We start from the raw sequence: 25,104 nt of genomic DNA, 5'->3' as shown, positions 1-25,104 counted from the left end.
ACAAAAATCTCATAGTAGGTCAGTTACACAGCAAAACAGGACATGAGACCAAAGGCTTGGATCTTGTTCTGATATGGACAGCATAACTCTTGGCTTCTGAGAAAATCTTTTAATCTTTCATACCCATAATTTGATCACCATGGAAGCAGTGGTTTGGGAAACTGCTTTGGAAGCTGGTTAAGAATAATTCATTTATATTTTATTTATTGTTTTGTAAAGTGATTCTGAAGCATAGAACCAAAGGACAGACGGTATTATTTTCTGAGTTACAAACTAGTTGAACTCATAATATACAGAAGAAGCAAGTGGTCGTGTTCTTCTAAGCAATGTTGTTTAGATGTTAATCAACTTTCACTACTTCCACAGCTTTAGCTGATTGTTGTAGATATAATTTCAGATGGTGTTCAGACATCAAAATGAGGCTTTTTAATGACTGGATATAACAGTTCCTACACAGACACTTTAGGTATTTCAATTATAAAAAAAAAAAAAGCTGAAATTGTATTATTACATAGCTTTATTGCTCTGCAGGTTTTATTAGAGCTTGATATAGATCTTACTAGGTGAAAATGATGTTGTTTTTTCTTTGTAGCACAACTACCTTGCTCAGGTCACATCTAACATCTGGGGAACCAAATTTAAAATTGTGGGTTTGGCTGCTTTCCTACCAACTAATCTTGGTGCAGGTAAAAGCAAATTCTGTTTCCTTTTGCATATTAAGCTTTCTAACAAATAAGAAATTTACAATATACATTCTTCCTAAGTGATCAAAAAGCTTCTTTAACAGAGCAGTTGTTTTCTCTGGACATTGGGAATTAGAATTTACAAAATTCGCTGTACCTGAAAGAGATTCAGATCTATAAATACAATAATGAGGTGAAAATGTTAAAAGTCTCAGGTGTAATAGATTAATTAACAGTAAAGCACAGACCTTTATTCTTACAGTTTATTTGAACAAAACCCAAGGTAATAGACAACATTTTTGCAAGGAAGATATGAAAATCACAGTAGAAGTGTTTTTAAAAAATCCATTTTTTGTAGTAATTTACTTGCTAATTATACCAAAATAATGTAAAAATCACTCTTACAGACCATGCTGAAGATTCTACAAGTCTCAGTGGGTAGCATTATCACATGATTCTCTTTCTGGGTTATTCCTAGACTGGTAGCCTTAAAAGTAGTGATTGTCTGCTCTTTTGATCTTTTTCTAGGTAGGCCTTTTCTCCCTAGACAGTCCTACCAAAAGAAAATGGCTAAGCAAAGAGCAGGGTATTTTGCAGAATCAATAGCAGGACTGAGCTCTGAACTGGAATACCAACAGAAGCTCTAAGAACTAATAACAATGCCCTGGATGCAAAATCAAACAGATATTTTTTGTGTCTGTATTGACTACCATCAGACAAAAGATGGAATCCTAGCTACTGGCAAGATGAACCCCTCTGAACCAGCCTTGGAGCAAAGATTGTCCTCAGGATTTGTCACCCCACAGACAGCTACTGTAGGGCTGTGGCATCTTCTGCTTACTGAAGTGTTACACAGTGATTGATTCCAGCCACTTTGTTTTACAAGTCCGTTATCAGTTTTTGACATCCACATTTACAATGATTGCCAAAGGATAGTGTAAGAGTGACTGTACTGGGTCAGATCAGGTGAATTTCTAATTCAGTATTCTCTCAGTTTCAGGGTAAATATGGTCAGAATTATATAAATGTAGAGTAAATGTGCAGTGGTACTTCCTTCAGATACTGTCCCTGCAGGACCTCGGTCTCAGGGACTACCTGAGCCAGGAGAGTTTCCTTTGTATGTAATAAGCAGATTTCCTTTCTGAGCACTTTCTCATTTTCCCCTGAGTTCTTATAAGTATGTGGCATCCTGTGGTGAAGAGTTCCAAAAGTAGAATAGAAAAATAACTTTCTTTCCTAAAAATAGATGCAAGTACAGATGAAGTAATTCATTTTTTCCACAGCTTAACTAAAGAGATGCTGCTTTTGTTTAAGGAGAAATATCTGAAAGAAGCAATCCCTTTTGTCCTCTTTATGCAAAGTATTACATAGTGATTTGGTTAAGAATGTCTCATATATGCATTTGCTTATTAATAAATCACACAGAAATTATAATAGCCCTTCTATCTGCTTTGAGTTAATTCTTTTTTAGCTTTGTCTGCTCCTTGTGTAACCATTTTTAAAAATTATTTCTTGTCACATTCTGTCTCCAGTAATATATAAAACCAGTTTGCTGCATCTTCAGCCCAGGCAGATGACAATCTATCTCCCAGAAGTGCGAAAGATTTCAATGGACTACATTAACCTGCCTGTCTTTAATCCAAATGTTTTCAGTGAAGATGAAGATGATTTACCAGGTAAGGAGGAATTTAGGCCTCTCAAATTACGGCTCTAGCTAGCTGGAGGACAGATCAGCTCCCTGATAAATACACAAATCAAAATCCCTTAGTCTGGTGGAATCCTGTAGAACTGGATTAGAACAAAACTAGTGCATATTACAGACATTGTTTTATAAAGACATAGAAAAATTTATTGCTTATAGAGCTAGTAAGCTTCATGTGAATTGGAACATTAATCATCTTCTACTTAGTTCACTAGCAGTTTTCTGTAGATTGGAGCCTTGCATTCTGCATCTTTGTAGAACAGAATTATATTGTGTTGGAAGTCTAAAGGGGTTGTTCTTGTGAGTTGATGGAAGCAAAGCACAATCTGATGGCAGGAGCTTGGGCCAATTCCTGACTAACTCAGACACATTTTGTAAAGCGTTTTGTGAATCCCCTTTCGTATTTTTATCAGTAAAGGAGCTTACAAGGAGGCCAAAATAGTAAAGTGTTATGTAAACAAGGAGGATCGGAAAGGAATTTCTAATTTCACTAAGATGTAAGGTAGTGGGACATTCAAGCAGTACAGGGAAAGTTTGGATGCAGGTGATTTGAGTGTGATAGGTAAAAGGGTAGGAAGTACTAAGAACCTTCTCCAATTAAGAATAACAATAAAATGAATAGCCATGAAGTTAAATTAATGCAATTTCCAAATTCTCATATCAGTGAGAGATTTGTGTTTCCCATATTGTAGTTTTTTGGAACTATAGAAGTGGCCTCCATGAACAGACAGCACTCTTTAAGGAAGAATAAGTATGAGCACTGAAGAATTAAATTGAAAATTCTCACACTGTTTTGGATCTTTTGAGTGCTGAAAGCTCACACACTTGTGACTGACCCAAGCATCAAAGTAGCCCTCTGTGTTTTCAAAGAAATATTAAAGTGCTTAAAGTGAAGCCCATTTCCCCATGATTCAGGGCTTGTCTTGCTTAATTTGTGTCTACCTGATACATACCTGTAGGATCTGAAGAAAGAAATATTTTCTTCAGAAAGATTTGAAAAAAATAGTAGAGACATTGGTGATCATATGTATTATGCGCTCAACAAATTCTCCTATGAAACTTATTTCATGCATGCAAAAAAAAACAGAAAAACTGAATAGAAAAAGAAAGTTAATGTAAAGTTTTTTGTGTCCCTTCCTGATGTGCAATATCAGTGCTTTTAATTTTATTAGAAGAGCTGAAACAGTGTTCTGAATTACAAGTTGGTAAGCACCACAGAAATATAGGGAAAATTGTGAAGAGTTTTCTTCCTGCTCTTTGAGAAACGTCATAAGAGTGATAATAGATTATCTTCCGTAAGAGCCTTCCTCTTCTGCCCACTTTTTTCTTTCAAGTTCCTTCTGACTTGGCAAACAGGCTATTGAAATTTTAGAAAATCTCTCAAGAATTCTTTCTTAAAGCCAGTAAGTATACAATGGAAAGATGGCTCCATACAAATGGAAAAATGTATTGCAGTGTAAGTAATGGTTGCTTGAGAAATTTAAAGGCAAACAAATGAAAAGAAAAAACAGCAGTAGAAATTGCTGTTGAGCAGTGGAATTTGTGAAAGTACTCTGGGTGAGGTGCTTTTTAATGTAGTCAGTAAAGATTTGGCAGGGCAAAAAAACAGTGAATCAATTTAACTTGCAAATTATGCAGACAAATCAATTAAAAACCATTGGAGAAATGAAAAAAAAAGTTAAATTTAAACACATTGGGATATTAAGCAACACCGTGACAAATGAGATGTTATTTGGATAGGCACTTAATACCCATGACAGCAACATTCCAGATTGCTCAAGCAAAGCTAACAATTAAACCTTAAGCTTAAGAGCACAAATTGCTAGCTCAGGATGAGTGCATGGCCTGCCAGCCAGGCACAAAATTGCTCTGCCTTAGGGCTGCTGAAGTTTAGCTGTCAACCTTCTAAAGGAACAAACGGAGATACTGTTAAAACTTACCAACATATCCACAAGTATCTGCACACCTTCCACATTCCACTGTGGCTACTAATATTGATAAAAACCTCATGCTATTGGAAGTGTAATTATAGGGCATGAGTAGGCGACTAGGATTTTAATTAGAAATTAATTACGAACTAGGCAGTGACTGGATTAATTCTGACTAATGGATCTCTTGCCTGGTGAGTTCTTACAAACCACAGATCTCCATAGAATTTGCTCGCATAAATGATCGTGGATAGAACTCTAATTTCCTGCCAGAAACCTGCTTGATACAACTTGCTTATTATTTTGCTTTTTTTTTTTTTTGTGCAGAACTAGCAAAAACTCTTAGGTTCTCTCTTTGTTTATATGTTATTATTCTTTTCTATCTATGTTCCTTCTTATTTTGACTTTTGCATCTGCACTTGCTTTCAGTGTTCTCCTTTTCCTGTTGCTTTCTGGCTTTTCAGTGGTAGCTCTTCCTGGAATCAGTCTTACTGCTTTTTGCAGAAGGAATTCCAAGCTGTTGGGGCACATTCCATGCTTTTTGCTTATAATCATGAGAACTGCTACACTGTCACTTGTTCACCACCACTTGTGGGAAACTTTTGTCTATTCGTCTGCTTCTTTTCACATTTCTGATTGCAGCCTGTCCAAACATTGATGCTAAGTTTCCTTGATTTCAACACTTAATTCTTGAATCTCTCTTACTTCCCATCTATTTCCTCACATCTTTTCTACACCAACCTGCTTTCAACAACTTCTATGAGTTTTGTCTGTATTTCATTCCATTGTATTCCTCTCTCTGTTTCATATTCCTTCTCTTTGTATTAGAGGTTGCTCTGTCACTCACTAAACTCAAAGGATAATACTTGCCTTTTCCCAGCTGATAACTGTATTCTCCAGTTTGCCGAAGCTCACCAAGCTACTGATACTGAAGCTCACTCATGCTAACTGATATAGTGCTTTCATTGCTGATCTTCCACTTTCTTCATCTTTTCCTTGGCATTTTGTGTGTGTGTGTGTGTGTGCGTGTATGTGTGTGTGTGTGAGAGAGAGAGAGAGAGAAAGAAAGAGAGAGAATGCTTATCAAACATCTAAGTCAGTGCTGGTAATTGCTGTCAGGTCAAGGCAGGCTTGAGGAGCATTATGGCATCCTCTGCCCGAAGCTCTCTCCAACAAATCAAAGCAGCACCTCACTGGCTCTAGAGAGTGTCAGCCTGGGTCAGTGAGGGCTGTTTTGTGCCTTACCACTACGTAGCAGCTGCCCAAAACAAAGCCTGAGAGCTGCATCCAGTAGCTTTAGGATTAGAGGCAAAGAAGAGGTGCCAGCAGCCAGGTATCTATGGGTAGATTTTCTTTTGTATTGTTTGATTGTTGATATCTTTATCATCAAAACAACTTAGCTGAAAACTAATGTGAATCTCGATTCTTAAAACTTTGTTTTGATTTAAGTAGTGTTCATTACAACTGGATGATGAGTGAGTGCTAGTTCAGACCCGCCAGGTAAACTCACTGCTCTGGGAAAGTTCATGGGAATCATAGTGTGGCCTAAACGTGAGTGCTGAACTTTACTTCTGAAGTACCACTGCCACAAAGTTAACTTAAAATTGATCTCCAAATGTAAGAAATGTGCAATGGGAGTCAGTGCAGATAGTCTGGGTTACTTGCTCAAACTTATGTCTGACCCACTGATTTCAGGTTTGATAGCAGCCCTTCCAAATACAGTTGAGCTCCTAAACGCATAAAGATAAGCAGGCAGTTAAAAAGTCAAGGGTAAAACAAAATGACAAAGTACAAAAGACATGCAGTGGTCTTTTTTTTTTCACTAACTTTAAAAACAAATTCCCTCCAGTTCCTGAATTTCATGTTAACACTTCCATGAACTTTCCCAGTGGCACATTTTTTAGCTGCCCAAATGTCTTCCTCAAAGTACTGAATAAAAGCAAAAAATACATGAAATGCCATTTCTGGAGGTTTTTGTGGTTTGACGCTTGCTGTCCTTGTGTGTGCCTAAGCACCACGCTTAGCAAAGGCCAATGGGCCCTGAACTAGAGCAAGCAGAGGGCAAGTGGCCTTGCCACATGCAGGGAGGCTAGCGAGTGACGGGCTGTATTGTTCTTTGCAGTGCCTGGAGCTCCAGGTGCCCCTGCCAGCAGCCCACCCTGCACCGTCAACATCCCCATTGCCCCCATCCACAGCTCAGCCCAGGCCATGTCGCCCACGCAGAGCATCGGCCTGGTCCAGTCGCTGCTGGCCAACCAGAATGTGCAGCTGGATGTTCTGGCTAACCCTCCGGCCGAGACAGGGGGTGAGGGGCCAGGACCCTTCCCAGGAGCACCAGGCCGATTCCCTGGCCCTGGAGCAGTGGCACCAACCGGTGGAGATGTGGCCCGCGCTGCCCCTGTTCCTCCCACTATTGCCCCACCACCCCCCGCCATCGCCCTTGCCGACCTCCGGGACCATGGTGACCGTGAACACGAGCCCCCGCTCAAGGCCAAGCCCCCGCGTCCAGGACCGGGACCACAGCTAGTGGAGAGCGATGCTGTCATCTTTGGGGCCGCTCAGGAGCTGCAGCTGAACAAGATGAACCCCCCACCACCCTACCCTGGCACCGTTCCCACGGTGGGCCCCCCGCCACCCCCACCTGTCCCCCCACCTCCGCCCCTCGACCTCTGCCTGAAAAAGGGGGAGTTCTCCCTTTACCCTGCGGGGCACTACCAGCCGCCTCTAGGGTACGAGCGAATAACAACATTCGACAGCAGCGGGAATGTGGAGGAAGTGTGCCGACCTCGTACCCGCATGCTCTGTGGCCAGGGCACCTACACCCTGCCAGGGCCCGGCAGCTCTGCCACTTTGCGCATCACCGCTGCCGAGAAGAAGATGCAGCAACCCTGCACCAGTGCCACCCTGAACCGGCTGACAGTTCCCCGTTACTCCATCCCCACTGGGGACCCACCGCCCTACCCCGACATTGCCAGCCAGCTGTCACAGGGCAGGAGCATTGCACAGAGGCTGGACAGCAGTATCATCCATGCTACTTTGCGGAGGAACAGTAGGGAGGCAGCGCTGAAAATGGCCCAGCTGGTGGACAGTCAGAGAGCCACCTTGCAGCTTCCCCCAAAAGCCAAGAGCAGCGTTGTGACGGCACAGTACCAGCAGAGAGTACCCACTGCTTTGTACACCTGCAGCCAGTGCAGCAGCAGTGGCGGCAGCAGCACCACGAGTGCTGGTGGTGTGGGCAACATCACTAATGCCAACTCTGGCAGCAGCACTTCCAGCATTGGTGGCATGAGACCTGATATGAGCACGGGGAGCAGCTCCCAGCACAGCTCTGTCATCGCTCACTCTGTCAGTACGTCGCCTTTGGCCTCCCAGTCCTCCTACAACTTGCTGAGCCCTCCTGACAGTTCCCGTGACCGGGCAGATTATATCAACTCTGCCTTTACGGAGGATGAAGCCCTTTCTCAGCACTGTCCAGTGGAAAAATCGATACGGCACGTACCTGTGGCCTTGACGGAGGCTGCCATCGGTGTAAAACGGCCACCGCCGTACCAGTGGGATCCTATGGTGAGTGAAGAGATATGGGTTCCTCAGGAAAGGACATCTCAGAGCTCCGTACCCAACCCTTTAAAACCAGCCCCTCTCATCATCGGTCAGACTCAGCACCTGGATATGTCTCGAATGCCGTTTGTCTCCCCTAAGTCTCCAACGAGTCCCACTGCCACTTTCCAGACAAGTTATGGGGTCGGAATACCATACCCAGGAAGCTACAGTACCCCTCCCCTTCAGGGAATGCAGCCCCCATGCTCCCCCAAAGAAGCTCTGGCCCCAACACAGTTTGCACAGCAGGAGCCCACAGTAGTGCTTCAACCAGGTTACCCACCCAACCTCTCCTATTGCCCTTTGCCACCCATGTATCCGGGAAGTAGCGCCTGCTCTAGTTTACAGCTGCCACCGATAGCCTTGCACCCATGGAGCTCCTACAGCGCATGCCCACCGGTGCAGAATCCCCAGGGCACTCTGCCTCCAAAGCCTCTCCTCGTGGTGGAGAAGCCGGTTATGTCTCCCCCGCCAACCGAGCTCCAGGGCCATGTGGGTACAGAAGTGATGGTGGAGACAGCGGACACCTTCCAGGAGGTGCTCTCCTTGACAGAAAGCCCTGTTCCTCAAAGGACAGACAAATTCGGCAAGAAGAGCCGAAAGCGGCTGGATAGTCGTGCTGAGGAAGGAAATGTGCAGGCTATCACTGAGGGCAAGGTCAAAAAGGATTCGAGGACACTGACTGACTTCAATTCGCTAATATCCAGCCCAAGGCTGGGCAGAGAGAAGAAGAAAGTCAAGAGCCAGAAAGACCAGCTCAAGTCCAAGAAGCTGAATAAGACAAATGAATTTCAGGACAGTTCAGAGAGTGAGCCGGAGCTTTTTATCAGTGGGGATGAACTGATGAACCAGAGTCAGGGCAGCAAAAAGGGTTGGAAAACCAAAAGGAATTTGAGGACAGCCAGTGAGCTGGATGAGTTCAAGTGCCGTAAGGCCAGCGAGAAGGAGGACGGGAGACTGGGGAGCCAGGGCTTTGTGTACGTGATGGCCAACAAGCAGCCGCTGTGGAACGAGGCAACACAAGTCTATCAGCTGGACTTTGGAGGGCGAGTAACCCAGGAGTCGGCAAAAAACTTCCAGATTGAGCTGGAAGGACGGCAGGTAGGAGGGCAGTGGCAAATGCTGCACCTGGGTGGGAGGGTGGGTGCCAGGACTAAGCCTGCCTCTATGCAGCGCAGTGCCTCCAGCTCACATTGGTTGCTGTTTGGGGAAAAACACACAGAAAACAAACAATAAAAACCAGCAAAGTGCTAGATTGAGAAGTAAGGATAAAGTGCAGTTGTAATGTAAATGTACCAGACATATTCAGTATTATCCCAGTAAGACATAAGAACAAAGGCTTCCTTTAATATCGCTAGTTTTTACTTCTGAAGGGAAGTAGTTTTTGTAATAAATCAGTTGCATAAATTGGAGAAAAGTGCAACAGATTTCCTTGAGTATAGTTACAGTTGAAGTCAGTGAGTTTGGACGATAGCTCATTTAATGAACACTGCTCAGTTCCTGTGGCAGTTACATGTGCTTTGTTCAAGAGAACTGATGGGGGTTCAATTAGGTTCCCTCAATCAAAATTTCCCCTCCTGAGTTATCAGGCCTTGGCAGCTTGTTCTTAATCCTGAAGGTACAAGAGGAGGCTCTGACCCTCTCCCAGAAAGAGGCTCAGTGGCCCACTTTTAAGCAGCCTATGGATAGAGAAGTTTTGGGAAGCTAGAAAATGTTTTGTTTTACAGTCTCCCCCTTCTGCCTGAGTGGGATGTTACTACACCAAAACCAGGCCATTAATAAATCAGCAGAACACTGGACTAGGACAGTCCAAGTGTTACAGATTTAATTCCTGGCTCAGCTATAGCATCTCTGAATGTCACTTTTGATTTATTACAGACATCAAGGTTCTCAACTCTCTCTGATTTAACTTGGGAGATCAGTGTCTTAAATATTCAACATAGATAACCAGTGGTAGCCTCCTAGTTTTGTCCTGTTGCAAAACAACAGCTTGTTAAGAAAGCAGTGACCATGGGTGCATAGCCATGAACCCCTGTGCAAAATCACACTGACCATAGGCTTTGCTGGTGATAGAACAAAGCTCAACTCACTTGCTTACATTCCAGCCCAAGAAACTTCACTGTAGAAAAAAATACAATCAGGGCTTCTGATTAAGCTTATGAAGAAGCAATATTAATAGGCCAAATTTACGTACTCCCTGTAGAAGAACAACCTGACTATCCTAGCTTTACGTTTCAGACAGCTCTCGCTGCCCCTTTGCTAATTCATTCTCAGTCTAATTATTTTCTAGGAAAGCTTATACAAAGGAAAATAGAACTGCTAAAGAAATACAGCATGCTAAATGGGAGGTGCTGTAGACAGAAGATTGGTTCTTCCCTTTCTCTGAAAGCTCCTTCCTTTGAAAATGAAATCTGTTTTCCTGATGGGGCAATGATGGAATCTCTCCAATGGAGAGAACATTATTTTCCTGCATAAAGAAGGATGCTGGTGTGACCCACATCTGTTGAGGTCATTGGAAACATTGTTCTTACACCAACGCTTTATAGTGTTTATATATGTTTTAATGCTCAATGTACAGAGTGAAATATTAGTCAAGTACTCTATGTGGTCCATTATTACAGTGCACTTACTCTTCGTTGTCCTCCCACTCCGTGCTGTGACTACCCCATATTAATTCAGAACAATTAACAGAAGTGTACTTACGAAGGGGCAAAAATATTTAACTCTTGTTCTTCTCTGTTTTCTTTTCTATGACTCACTGTTTTTGACCTTGTTCTCTTTTTCCTTCCCCGCTCTTACCCTGCTTCCCAGGTGATGCAGTTTGGAAGGATTGATGGCAATGCTTACATTTTGGACTTTCAGTATCCATTTTCTGCAGTGCAAGCCTTTGCTGTTGCTCTGGCTAATGTGACTCAACGCCTCAAATGAACAAGCAGAAACCTGGAGAGAGGAAAATGTTGTCAAAACCTTCTCATAGAGTCCAAACTGGAAAATGTCGGGGCAGCCTACGTTAGGTGCACTGAGGTGCCTGGAAGCGAAGAAGGCCGTAAAACTGGAAAAGTCTCTTAGTGCCCAACTGAAGGGCATTAACTCTAATCAGTCATGGGGTGGAGGGTGGGGGGCTTTCTTCTCTTTTGTTTGTTTGTTTGTTTTCAGGTGTTTTCTTTTTTTAAAGCATTGTGCTTGGTTTCAGAAAGAGCAAAGGGTTGAGAGCCATTCAGTGTTATGTGGAGAAGTGTGGCTTTTGGCTTGTTGTGATGGTTCTGCTGTGTTTGCTACAATAGCTGATGTAAGCTCATAGAGGGATTAAAAAAGACTGCTCTTTTTGATAGACTGCCTTATATCATGCTGTTCTTTTTAAAACAGGGAACATAACTTTTTTTCTGGTCCAGTTTGTACTACTACTACATCAATGATAGCAGCAAAAAAAAAAAAGAAAAAGAAAAAAAGAAGCTATAATACTTGAAGACGCGTGTTTCTTCTCTGATCTCTGATAATAACTGAGTACCACAAGTTCCAGGGAGGCTTCTGTAGGTCAATATTTAATTTATACATAACGATGTGTTACTCAGAAAAGAAACAAAACTGTTACCAATGTGGTTTTAAAACTCAATGTATCAAATAAGTTGATGTCTGCTTGTTTTGTGTGCTGTTACTGGGGATAAACATCTTCCGTTGGGTGACAGAAAAGAGGGAAGAAAATAATTAAGAGCGTTCCTTCTTTGCTCATACTGATCAGCAGTGTTCTTCAGTTTGGCCTGCAGCTGGAAGAGGTACAGTGTGACCAGATGTACCTTCAAGGCCATGCCTATACACACTCCTCATTTAAATGTGTTTACACTTTATAAACAGAGTCATTCAAGTGAATGAGAAGGCCCAATGTATTCATCTTCTTAGTAATCAATAGGAATCAAGTTCCACAACATTGTATCTGTGCTAAAATTAGGAAAGAGACAGAAGTATAGCAAGTCATTACAGGAAGCAATTTCATCAGGAAAGCAATTTTGTTACAGGAAACAACATCATGGCTGGCTGGAGGACAAATAAGCTAAAAGTGGAAGGAAAAATTGGACAGAATTATTCCTTTTATCACCATTACTACTTGAGTAGTTCTTGTGACTGTAGTTTGTGAATATAATGCTCCAGGTAAGAAAGAGTGGCAAGGCAAAGTTTAAATGGAGTGTTACAGGGAATGGCTTATTGAAAGGAGGGCAGCTTGTTCTGGCTAAAGTTTAGTTTCTGGTGGACATGCAGACTTGCTGACCATTTAGAAGGGTTGCTTGCACAGAAGGTTTTCTGTGTTGTCCATTTTTGTGTATGTATTTCTTCGGTTTCTCTCTTTCCTCCTTGCCTGCATTTTGCTATAGAATACGTTCTGGTATGGAAACAGCTTCCACAGTGATGCACAAAAACTGTAATTATTCCTGTAATTGTTTGGACATTAGATTACTAAACATGACTGCAGATTTCCTTCAAAAAATTATTCTTTTGATGTGAAAGGCACGCTGAGGAAGATAAGTTAGTTGAGATGTTAATACTGCTTTGTCTTTTATCCAGTTTAACTTCTTACTTGAAAAGCTGTATAACATAAGATAAACAGTTGTGATTTTATCTCTCTTTTTGAAAATTCTGGTGGTAAGGCAGTTCTGTGTTGTATTTAATTCATTCTAGAGGAGCGTGCCATGTAAGAGAGGACCATGCTGTAGCAGAGCTTACCAGAATGCAGTGAACAAGAAACTTCTGCTCTGCTGACACATGTAAAGCAATACAGCACAGAGGGAATAATAAATATCAGTCAGAGAGGAGTTTGAGAGCTGCTAAGAGAGACTACGAGGCAGATCATCCACAGGTAAAGTCCCACAGGGTGAGTCCAGGAAGAACCTGGAAGAACACTTTGCAAAGTGGTTTCCTTGGAGAGGACAGTTAGAAGTAAGAAGGAAGGAAGGGCAATAGATGGCACCATGCCTGTATGATCCCAGAGTTCAGGAGCTTCTGCTTACATGTCAGGCACAACATTCCCCTTGGCATTTAACAGACTTCATTTGCTTCAATTAATTTTATTGAATTTATGTTATCTGGCCTATTTGTATTTTTTCTCATGTGCATTACGTATTCGGCAGCTTATGTGCCTGTATCTGTAATGTGTGTGGGATGGAGGAACTGAAATAATTTGATCTGTTCCCTTAAAAATCTGGAAATTTTTCCCATTGATTTTTATAAAGGAAGCACGATTGAGCCATTTGTCTGCATTGAGTTACACCCTGTGCAGACAGTCAGTTGAATTCTCAGGTCTGCTACTATCAATATGTGAGGAGGAAAGTTGGCAGATTAGTGTCCTTTCCTACCCAAAAGTCTGTGCTTAGCAGTCATACCCAAATTAGAATGTAATGGGCATGTGCTGAACAGCATAGACAAGAAATGTATCATGACATGCTCACTGTCTGGGAGAAGGGCGACTCATTCACACTAGAAATCTTCAGCTGAAAGGAACGTTGCCTGTAGTTTTAAGCCAAAATTGTTACCGCGTGCAAAGAACATCAGTGTTTTTTTCTGAACAAGATCTGGTCTAATTAGGACTTCTGTGTGCAGTTTCTTTAATCCTCCATGGAACAGTATTCCTCTTCACTTGATTCATAAGCAATTTTTTCCAATTATCAGTAGCTTTCTACTAACGTATAACCACAAATCACAAACACATATAACAGGTAACAGCTTACTAACTTGGTTCTGTTGGCCAAGCCTGTGATTGCATCGTTCTGGTCGCTTCTGCCCAAACAAAGCACAAGGAACAGCTGTCATAAATCAGGAAAGTATACACAATTTCCAGCCTTCCTGTTTATTTGTCAGATGTTATAAGATAAGATACTTTTCTGTCTTTTTGAAAATACTTTGACAGAGTCCCTAAAGGGAATTAAAATTGAGGGTTTTAATGGTTTGGAGAATTAGAGATAGAAACTACTCTCAAATAAGTTGAATTGTAATGAAAGAAGTGGAAGTGGTGTAAATTCTGAGAGTGGAACTGGATCGTGAATTGTATGAAGGACAAGTAAAAGCAACAGTTCTTCTGTTTTTCATTGAGAGATATGACATACGACACAGATTTAAAAGCTGCCCACAATACATTCACTGAAATCCTGAAGATTGCTGTTGCATTCAGCCAAAAAACAGATTTTACACTTTATACTTAATTTGAAAGATCCGAGTTTTCTGTAGATAACTAAGTTCTTCTAGGGAGAATGTAGCAAGGTATTCAAAAATATTCTTCTTTTATACGCACACAGGGATTTCCAGAAAATGTTTTTCCAAAGCTTTTTTTTTTTTTTTTTTTTTTCTTTTTCAATTGTGCAATAGTTCAGACAGTCTGGGGGTCTTATGGGCTTTTTCATGGTTGTTTGTTTTATTCTGCTGTTTATTTCTTTATTTTCTTTTTTCTCTTTTTTTTTATTTTTTTTAATTTTTTTTAGGAAGTTCTGAGTGGTTTTTAAAGATAATTTAATGCAGATTTCTTGTTAACATCCAAAAGGCAAACTATTTATCTTGTGTAATATAATAAGTAATTAAGGGATTATTTTATTTCTATATATCAGTGAGCTATACACACTTTATTATTTATATTTAAAGAGCATATTCGTAAGTAATTGTATGTTTTGCTGCAAGAAGTTCAAAGTGCATATAGGAAGACTTGGTTTTGTGGACTAGTATGTAAAATTTCATCATTCAGGCAGGCAGAAATATTTTGGCGTATCTAAAAGCAGCGAGTTTGCTTTGAAGATCTGTGTAGACTACAAAGAATGTAGATGACTTCTTTGGGACCTGCAGAAATCTGTCCTCCACAGTTTCCCTCCTTTGTTTTGAAGTACATATTTCAATTGGGAATGCTTTTAAAAAATACAAAGCTTTCCCTCTTGTTTAGTGCAGTGCTTTTTCTCTAGTTATAAGATAGGCTGGCTTGCGTGATAAAAGAGAGTGTAACGATGTAGGCTCAGTTTGTAAGTTCATTGCATAGCCTGGTAGGATTTAACGGTGGCATACTTCAGTGCACTAACAAACTAGCTTAGTATGAGCTAGATGAGGCACGAGAAGGAGTACAGCAGTAAATGTGTTTCTCTCTACTCAGGCTAATGCACTCCTTCAGCAGGGCTCAGCTGGTTCCAGCGCAGCCATAGTGCTGCTGATTCCTGAGTTAGCACTGCATGGAGCTGGTTGAGCTGAGCCCTGACCTCTGCCAGTGGCACCTTCTCTTCTTCAAGGTGCTCCTCCACTGAGACACGCTGGAGACAGCGTTCCTGCTCTCTTCTTTCCAGTTTAGCTCCAAGAGCAGCATGCAGCTGCCAGAGAGTTTGCCTGCAGCAGCTTTAAGCAGAGAAAGCCCCAGTGTCAGTTGGTGGTTGTGTGGAATCTGCTCCTCTAAAGGTGCAAAGAGGTGTAATAGAGATCCTGATTCATTTAGAAAATACAGCTGATAGCCTCAAAATAAAGCTCCTAACAGAGTCTTTAAATTGGCACTTAAAGTCTTGTATATGCTCCATGCACAGAGTGATCGATTTTGTCTTGAAGCAGTGGGAATATTGCATTTCTGCAATGCGCGTATGGGAGAGAGAGATGAAAGAGTTACAGAAAGAATTTTCGTCGTAATAGTTATTCACTGAGTTCCAGAGGCAGCAGAAAGAGGTGCCATGGGTTGCCTGATCTTGGTTGTATAACAGTCAATCTGCATGTAGGTTCATCTCAGATAAACCTTCCCTGTTGCAGCCACAGAAAAATAGTTGTATATTTCTTTATCTAGTTTTGTTCTATTGTTTTTATGGAGCTGCACAAAGCCTTGAGCCTGGACAGTCTGACTTTCCCTCACGTGTCTTTTTTTTTTTTTGGTCTAAGAAATTCCAGACAAATGTGGGAGCTTGCCTGGTTGTTACCTCAGACAATTTCTGTGCATTTGCAGCCAGATATGTGTTACCCTATGTTATCTTGGTGCCCTTTTACCTGTCAGCAGCACTTTAAATCCATGTGCAAAAACTGATTTGAGTGAAAGAGAAGACAGGGTAAGTTTTGACTGGTTTTTATGAATGTGTTTGCCAGAGCAACAGTTTGGAAATCACACATTTCTGCAGATCCCAAACCACTCAACGCCAGTAAATCTGACCTGGGGATTAGCAGCAGATGAGCCATTTGCATGGCATGCTGACAGAGGGCCCGCTTCTCACCTCACCAGGTTACACTAAGGTACTTAAGAGAGGGGAATCGCACCCAAAATGCACTTTGCCATCTCTGTATGATTATAAGGTAAGAATGACAGACTTGATAGGTATATCCATTTAAAACAACTGTACAGCATTAACGAACAGCTATACTGACAGTTCTGTGTAAACTCACCTGAAGCACTCTGGAAGTAAAATGGCAGCCACAAAGCAGTCTTAGAGAATTTTGCCTTATTTTCTCATTTCTAGGACTTCAACACAGGAGAGCAAGCTGTTCATGTGATTTAGAGGTTGGTGTAATGTTTTTCCCAGTATACAAGGGGAAATAATATACTGCTGACAAAAATGAAATAATTCTGGTAGAGGAATTTTTTCATTTTGAAGTCCCTTCACTTTCACAGCAAGCACAATCCTCCACCAGCAGCTACTGGCATAGAGCTGTGTTACCCTCAGGAGTATACTGCAGGTAGGGACCACGGTCCTTTTTGCAAGGTTGGAATTTACATGCATCATTCCCGAAGGAATAAGATTCGTTACTGCTTGTGAAAGGTGGGCTATGCAAATGATTATTTCATATTTATTTAATTCTTTAAAAGAAAATCCCGCAGAGATGTTTTTAGATTAAAAGATGCAGCTTTGCATATTGCTTGGTACCTCTGGAGATGTATGAGGAGAGCATTTCTTTTGGCAGTTGGATTGTTGCTCCATGTAGGAAATTAGATTTTTAAGAGAAAAAACAATTAACCGAAAAAGAGAATGAAAAAGGATTCGGTGAAGCAGTTCTTGATACAAAAATTAAAAACTTCACCATTCAACTTTTGATTTTGCAATTGAATTTATAATGAGAAGTTTGTTCTTCAGGGCAAACTGATTGTTATGAAGCTCTGTGCAGGTGCATAGGTTTGCTGATCTGGAGCTTAGTGCAGGATCAAAACAACACGATTTTGTGAGATTTGCAAATAAATAGATGAAAATCTGGATACTTACTTATCCAAAGAGTTCCAAAGAGTATCCAAAGAAATTAAATGGTATGATGCCTTCCAGTGGCTGGAGGGGGCCTACAGAAAAGCTGGGGAGGGACTTCTTATAAGGGCATGTAGCAACAGGATGAGGGGAAATGGCTTTAAAATGGAAGAAGATGGATTTAGACTGGATATTAGGAAGAAATTGTTTACTGTGAGGGTTGTGAGACACTGGAACAGATTGCCTAGAGGGGTGGTGGATGCCCCCTCCCTGGAAGTATTCAAGGCCAGGCTGGATGGGGCTTTGAGCAGCCTGGTCTGGAGGGAGGTTCCCTGCCTACAGCAGGGGTTGGATCTAGATGATCTGAAAGGCCCCTTCCAACCCAAACCATTCTGTGATTCTACGATGTTCAAGTGTGCCAGATCATTTTGAATCCTTGCCCTCCCATTTAAATAACTACAAATTTCAAAATATTGTCTGATTCAGCAATTCTGAATCCTGACAAATGTCATCTACTTGTGGAGTGGTTTTCTTACTGTCCAAATGGTTGGTTCTGGTAATATGGATTCAGATTAAAGTAATAATAAAAGAGAAACATACCAGTGTGCAGACACCTGAGTTTCAAGTATTTAATCAGGATAGAGCTCAGCTTATAATTCCTGCCTATTCTGTTTCAAACTATTTATTCAAAACTATCATAGTTTTCCCTTCATTTCTTTTGTTTGCTTTATACATGATTTGCCTTTGGTTTCCCTTCGCTTCACTGCTTCAGCATTTGTTTCTTCATTTTCTGTGTTGTGCATTTGGGGAAGGGTTTGTCTGTTCAAGATCTCGTTGTTTGTTGTAGATAAAGTATATGGTGTTGTGGAACAGCATGGAGATGCATTTGATTGAAAAGGCACTGTAGTGTTTCCTGAAAAAGTAAGGGAGTTGCATTTGTTTATTAAACGTGTTATTTTGGTACTATAACTTTGAACATGATTTTGGATTTTATTTTTTTTTATTTAATTTAAAGAGCATATACAATCATGCAGGTGCACATGTTCTAAAGCTAGCAAGCCCTGCGTGTTTTTCTTTTGAATGCTTTTGAAAATTGGTACACAGTTTGTGTGCTTTTACATGTTTTACATGGGGTTGTTTGGTTTTTTTTTTTAGTAAATTTTGGGGAATCTCATGTTTTCTCTCTTTTTTTTTTTTTTTTTTTCCTTTTCTGCTCAGTGTACCATGGTATACCTGGTTTCCACTTTGTTTGTACTTAAAAACATATCTTGATCTGCCTTTCCTTTCATGTATCTTGTGTAATAGATTTTGCAGGAGGTGCCTAGAAAGCATTGTTGGTTTCCCTATAAAAATGTGGTTTGTCCAAATTCTTTACTGTCTACATGATTGGCAGATTGACTCATTGCCCTATTTTTCCTTGATGATTTGGAGTTGTAAGAGTTGTCCAGCTGTTGCTTAATAAAATTTTGCAGACTAGAAAATTCCTGACTTGTTTTTGTTGCATTTTCATCATGTTGAGCACCTTAAATACTTTAAAAGTAGTTGACAAGCCTCCTCTGGAATGACCTGAATAATAAATAGCCAGAAGCCCCTGTGCTTTCCGATTTCAGTAACTGTTTTAAGTTCCACTGAACCCAATCCGTGTACCAGGCCGTAGGACTGTGTCAGTCGTATGGGAGGACAGATGGCAAAATTGTCATGGTAATAATTTTCCCATCTGCCTGAACATCAGCCAGTTCTTGTGCCATTTCTCCTCTGCTTGCTTTCCTGTCTAAGGAGGTTATCTTTGGCATGTCTGGTAGTTCTCATGTTGTCCTTGATACACTGGAAACTTTAACATTACCACAAGGAACTCTTGTGTCTATTGTCTTTAATAACAGAATAAAATGCTGTGATGGCTAGTGTTCCTTCACATTTTTAGCAAACATAAACATTCAGGGACTGAAGAAATCATAATAATAAGCAGTAGTAAAGTATTGTACCTGGCATAACGTACACCCTAACTGTAGCATAAATGAGAGAATCTTGATGTCAGTTCCCATAGCAAGTTCTCATAATGGGTCCTCGTTACCTTTGGAGTGTTGCAGGAGTCTCTGATGGATCCTGACCTCTTTACCGTATTCATGGGTGGCCTTGAAAAGAGTTTGAATACTGAGCTATAGAGTTTATTGATGATATGAAGTTACTTACAATAGTGAAGGCAGTGACCAGTCATAAAGGATCTCAGGCCTTTATCACAGTTGGCAATAAAATAGCAGATGAAACTCAGCATGGATAAATGCGGAGTCGTCCTCATGGGGGATAATAAGCAAGTGTAGATTCACGTGTGCAGTAACTGTCTCTGAAATGACCTCTGCCACCCAGGAGAGACTGAGGATGCTACAGTTGAGCCAGAAAGTTTCTGGCAATAGCCAGAGACTGGGAGAGTACTAGGACTAAATACCACATGAATTTCCTCTGTCCATTCTCTTCCTGGGGGATTTGCAAGTGGCTTTTGTAGGAAGCTAAGCGTGAGTCTTGAATGGATTCTAATTTTGAGCCAGTGTAGCTATTCCTATTCCAGCACTTCTAAAGCAAGCATAAAGCAAGCATAGTGTATAGAGGAGGCAGACTTAACTTTGATTTGGGGTGTGTTATAGTTCAGTGACGAAGATTTGTGTGGTCATCTATTTCTAGAAGGAAATCCTATGCTTTCTCTGGCTTTTTTATTTATCAATGCAGTGTATTTACAAAAATAAGAATTATGTGAGTCCCATGCCCTCTGATTTTGCTGCCTGTTTAAAGGTAAGAAGGAAATGTGAGGGAACACTGTTTAATCAGTGGCTCTTTAAAGAGAAACTGAGAATACAGCAGCTATACACAGAGTTAAGCTTGTATATATGATTTAATAACTACTAGCTGTGGGCTTTTTCATCGAGACAGGTTATTGTTGGTGTTCTCTGGTCTGGCATTTTCCACTTTCTGTTGGCATTACTGCCAGAATCACAAAGAATAATAAAATAGCAATCTTTACTTACTACTATTATTTTTTTTCAACAGCAGCCCAGCTTTCAATATGCAATGTTAACAGGATAGACACAGAAGCTAAGCAATTACCTAGTTGTGAGGGTGTTGCATAAGATCAGGGGAAAAAAATTGCAGCACTTCATGCCAATTGAAATTCATCTCAGCCCTTTCATCTGGTTCCTCATCCATTATGGCCGTGTATTCCTTATTCTCATTTTCTGCTCTGTTTAAAACGAACACATTTCATACCTTTTTTTTACTGATCAAAGCGAGAACTATTCATCTGGGGGAATGTTTTGGTTTGTGCATCTCCTGATATTTTTATCTTTTCCAATGGTTCCTCACTTTCCTCAATTTCTCACTTCCCCACAGATAAGGAGAAAAGTTAGATTTGAACTGCAGTAAATACTTTTTCATTGTTTTTCCCCTTTCAATTTGCATTCTGTGGTGACCATCTTCTTTCCTAAAAGGAGGGCAACTTTGTTGTGCAGGTTTGGTGAGATTAATTTCTTCCTTTTCTTGTCAAAGCCATCTAGGACTTTTTTATTTTTCGTGATCCGAATGTTTGCTTTAGAAAGGGGTCTGAATGAGTTGGTTACTGCAAAAGGGAAGATACTCAGAATGATTTAAACCTGTGACATCTCTACTTGCCTCGTCTGGAGACAGCCAAATGCAGTGTCTCATCTTCATATGTGGCATCACTGTGATTCTTTTTAATGAGGGAAGCATCTTGGCTTTCTTGAGATCTGTGAACTTATCTCAAGATTTTTCTTCTTGAGCTGCTGTAGTAACTAGTGTAAGCTGAAGTGTCAAGCATTCATTTTGACCGGCTCCATTTGTATGACATGGAGAGTATTTTGTAACTTCTCCATATAGTTCTGTCCATAAAATTGCTGCTACTGTTCTTAATTACATTATACCAATAATGTTATCTGTAGTTTATAAAATATGTGAGTTTTGTAGATTTGAGTTGTGTCTGATCAACAGAACTTATCAGTGACTGTGAAAAAGGACTGAACAACTTTCAGAAAATATGGGTTACATATAATCCACACTGGAAGCACTGCAAGTTCTGTTACAAACTGCCTAACTTCCAAATGCCAATGAATTGTCCCCTCAGGCCATAAATTCAATCAAAGAGTATCCTTTTGAGAGCTGCCAAATTCCCCAAACGATTCCATCTCTGAAGATTGTGGAAAACATGAGTGAAATGCCACAGACTGAATGTCATCAGAAGCATGTGGTGTATTCATGATGAAGAAGCTGTTGGGTGAGTATGACAGTAGCAATGAGAGAGAGTTCAAGGAAGTCAGTGAAGCTGCCTGGGGTGGATCAGCAGCACGTGTGATAGAATGTCCCTTACTTCAGAGGGAAAAGAAACCCAAGTATTTGAGACGATAAGAAGCTCATGAGTCGATGCATAAGTGTCAGTCACTTGTGTTCATATATAGCAGTGTAAAATACTACAATGATGGTCATCCTCACCGTCATCACTACAAAGATTAGTGGCTGTGGAAGCTTGATTTTTTTGTAGAAATTTTTACCATGTGAATGTTAAACATAGGGAATCAAAATGGTAGGAAATTGAGAAAATGATTATCTAAAATTAAAATATTCTCAAATAGAAAATGTTGCATACTAAGAGCCGCTCACACCCATAAGGAAAATGTTTTCATTTTTTCAAAGATAGTAACAACAAACAACCTCATAGCAAGATTGCTTGCATCTGTGAAGTTACAGACAACCTAATAAAAGAAAGAATAAAAAAAAGGAAATGCAGCTGTCCTATGCTGGAGTACAGTTTGAAAGACTGAAATACCAAAACATGGAATTCAGTATTGAAAATATTCCCAAAGTTGCTACATTAATCTGCTTTGCGTAGCTTGCTCAGTGTAAGAGACAAAGTCAAAAACGATCAAAAGAACAGATGTTTAAGATGTTCTAAGTACAGTTACAGAGACAAGCGATGACATCAGCTGTCTTTAAATTGGATCTTGGAATTCTTTTGGAAGACACAGCGTAGCAGGCAATTCAGAAATAATCATTTAAAGACATTCAGAGAACAGGATGTATGATGAAATTTACTCTCAAAATAGTTAAGCAGGGAAGTAATTATATGAATGAGGTAGTAATCATATGAAACAACGGAGATCCACAATTTAACTAATTAATTTCAAAATAACCCATGAAGACCCGTAAGTGCATATAATTTTAAAATACTGAGTGGGTGTTGAAGTTTTGAAAAGTTTTAGAGTTCTGGATAAATGCAGTCAGTGCTAGTGAGCCATATTCTGTCAGTCTACTCGCTGGCCGATTTTGGATGCTATAACCTATTAAATTTTATCAAGTTAGGAGGGAGGGAGCACATAATGACTTTTAAGAGGATGTCTTTGATTTGCCTTCATAGAAACGTTATGAGTAGATGTCCAAGTAGGGAATGTAGGATGTTTTCAAGTACCAACAGAAAGAATGGAGTTTGAAAGTGCTCAGGAAAGGATGTTGGTGAAATCTGATAGGAAAAATATTGTTTTGCAACGTAGACAGCCAAAGCAGTCTCTTCTGTGCTGGCTGCATTGTATGGATTATAAGTGTGACTCCTGCTGAGATCATCATTGTTTCTATTAATACATATTAATTTATTCCAGCAAATGAAGAGGGTTAACCAGGCATTGACATCACCATCTCATTAGCACTACTGGGTTGTACACAAGCTGCAAAGTTTATGTCAGATTTGATATTTCCGAAAGATGATAATAAAAGGTGCAGAAAGATTCAACGGAATATCCAAAGCAAGCATCCATTTCAAAAACATAACTGTAGGAATGGAGAAAGGTTTTTAATCTCATCAGCAGCTCAGACTTAATCATATCCTTAGCAGAAGAGAGTAAATCTATGTGATGAATTCTCCATGTCATACTTGAGCCCCTAAGAAAATCAGTGACCACTGTGAAAAACTCACACTTCCTAAATTCTCTCATGAGAAGCTGATGGACTTGTTTGGAGGTAGTGTATGCCTCAACAGATGGATATAAATCATCCATAATCTCCACTGAAGATACAGCTATTCTTGAGCTCAGTCTTCAATTCAGAAATGTTATGTCTTGCCCAGAATATCAGGTGGTTGGAACACAAGGCTGGACAATATTTACAGATGAAATTCAGTGCTCAGAGGTTCATGTTTGTGGAGAAATAGCAGGCTTACATGTTCTGGGAGGATGTAGTGCTGCTACAGTGCTTTTACAGGTGCAGATAGAAAACTCTTGCAGATATAGCTTCGTATTCCAACAGATGTCTTTAAAACATAGGTGAAAAAATCCCATTATGGGCAATACTAGATGTCAGTATGTTTTTCTTATGAGCTTTTCTCAACAACAAATGAAGCTGTCTTTGAGCATGCAAAGATTGTCAGTTTGCACTGTGTACATTTACACTGGGATTTGGAGACAGTTTTTTGCTCAGTTTTGTAAGCTGTGACTGGTAAATTCAGTCTGGGCACTGGATGTTTGGACCATACCATCAAAGCTGTCTTTCACATTTATTAAAGTCAGGGGTGCCCTCTGTCAATACAAATGTCCAAATCAGTTATGCTGTTGCTTGAACAAAGAGGTGCAACTCAATGCCTAGTAGAAGATCAAAGATGAAGAGACAACAGTATCATTTCACTGAAAATTTGTAAGATATGGAGGGGAACTATGTTGTTTGAAATAAAATCTTGTGAATGTTTTATATTAGCACGTAACGGGAAACATGCCATCTTTTTATGGTGCCTCTGAACAGTGGATTGTTGTTATTGTATTAAGAATCAATTTTTGACTGGTAAGTATTAAAGCTTAAATGTTATAATGGAAAAATTTGTTGCCAACAGGGAGGGCACCATTTTTAAAAGCTTTATCAATGCTTGCAGGCTGACAAAGGCTGTAGAACCTGAACAAAATCCTGCAACATTCATGTCTTCAAAAAGCATTAGTAAACTTTGCTACTTCAAACGACACTAGAAGCTGAATTTTCTGACCTTGGTTCATAAAGTCTGAGCTCAGTGCTACTCACAAGAGCTTTATACACAGCAAGCTCACCAAATTAACTGGATTTTCCACCCAGGTGGTTTTTGACAACGATTTTTCTAGCACAGGGACACTGAGAAGCCCTATAACAACTGTTATCTGTGCCTGACTCAGAGTAGTTGAATAATCCATTATTTCAGCTCCTCAGTGTTGCATCCTAATAGCTTTCCTTTTATCTGCTCCATTCTTTATGTCCCTTGATGTTTTTGTTAAGCCGTAAAAAATAATATCTCCAGCACAACACTCTGGTTTTGTATTGTGTAATACAGCATATCACCAAGTCTCAAAGGAAGATGATTCTGCACTGTTTTTGTAGTGTGGTGGGTGACAGGGGCTTTTTGTAGCAGTGTGTAAGAACTGAGGAGAGATCATCTCTCTTCACTATTGTAAAGTGGGCAGACAGATCCACGAGGAAACCTCTAGTTCTCAGGGTGTACAGTGGTGGGCACAGAAATACAGGGCAGTTCATCCTGTTTCATCCCACCTGTATGAATTCACCCAGGGGGAAGCCTGCTTATGGAGAAGGTGATGAATGAACATTCAGACTGCAGCAGTAGTGACTAACATCACCATTGGAAAGATAGAGGAGGTCAGGTAACCAGAGACTGCAGCAGTGTGTAGTGGTACATCACAAAAATAAATGTGAAACACACATTCTTGCTGCAACAGAAATCCCCTGAGACTGCAAAGCAGTGAATCTGAGCAAGGCAGCAGGAGGAATATTTATTGTAATTCCCTGAGCAATCAGGGAGTACACCCACAGTCAGCCAGGAGAGACAGCTTGAATCATCAAAGCATTTCAGATCTGAGACCAATGCAGAGATGAGAGTAAGCTGCATCATTTCCAATTGCTCCAAGCACAGATGCAGTAAGCAGGAAGTGGACATAGTTTGTCACTGATCCCAAAAGCTGTAATATTAATAATTCTCAGCCATTTCTTGTGGGTGGCAATGACTGAATGGAATC

At 40.5% G+C, this 25,104-nt stretch overlaps 2 protein-coding genes across 5 annotated transcripts in view; both read left to right on the top strand.

The window, feature by feature from the left end:
* Window positions 1–11,349, top strand: part of TULP4 (TUB like protein 4) — a 134,698-nt gene extending 123,349 nt beyond the window's left edge. For all 3 annotated transcript variants that reach the window (XM_042889809.1, XM_042889818.1, XM_042889828.1), the window contains exons 12-15: window positions 593–686; window positions 2,216–2,359; window positions 6,436–9,011; window positions 10,722–11,349. In XM_042889809.1, coding sequence (XP_042745743.1) covers window positions 593–686; window positions 2,216–2,359; window positions 6,436–9,011; window positions 10,722–10,838 — 2,931 coding nt within the window. In that variant the 3' untranslated portion in view covers window positions 10,839–11,349. The remainder of the gene's footprint in view (window positions 1–592; window positions 687–2,215; window positions 2,360–6,435; window positions 9,012–10,721) is intronic.
* A 103-nt stretch (window positions 11,350–11,452) lies between these two features.
* The window catches only part of TMEM181 (transmembrane protein 181), a 53,767-nt gene continuing 40,115 nt past the window's right edge, over window positions 11,453–25,104 (top strand). The window contains exon 1 of one of the 2 annotated variants that reach the window (XM_042889943.1): window positions 11,453–12,759. Coding sequence is in view for 1 of the 2 variants with exons in the window: in XM_042889927.1 (XP_042745861.1) it covers window positions 21,316–21,347 (32 nt within the window). In the remaining variant the exon portion in view is untranslated. Of the gene's footprint in view, window positions 12,760–21,300; window positions 21,348–25,104 lie in introns of those variants that run through there. The other variant, XM_042889927.1, reaches the window with a different exon arrangement.

The sequence above is a fragment of the Lagopus leucura genome, unplaced genomic scaffold (genome assembly GCF_019238085.1).
Source record: "Lagopus leucura isolate 7727_CA_CO unplaced genomic scaffold, USGS_WTPT01 Super-Scaffold_73, whole genome shotgun sequence".
In the NCBI taxonomy this organism is placed as follows: Eukaryota; Metazoa; Chordata; class Aves; order Galliformes; family Phasianidae; genus Lagopus; species Lagopus leucura.
The sequence above is the reverse complement of the archived record's forward strand: the minus strand, read 5'-3'. Positions and strand labels throughout refer to the sequence as shown.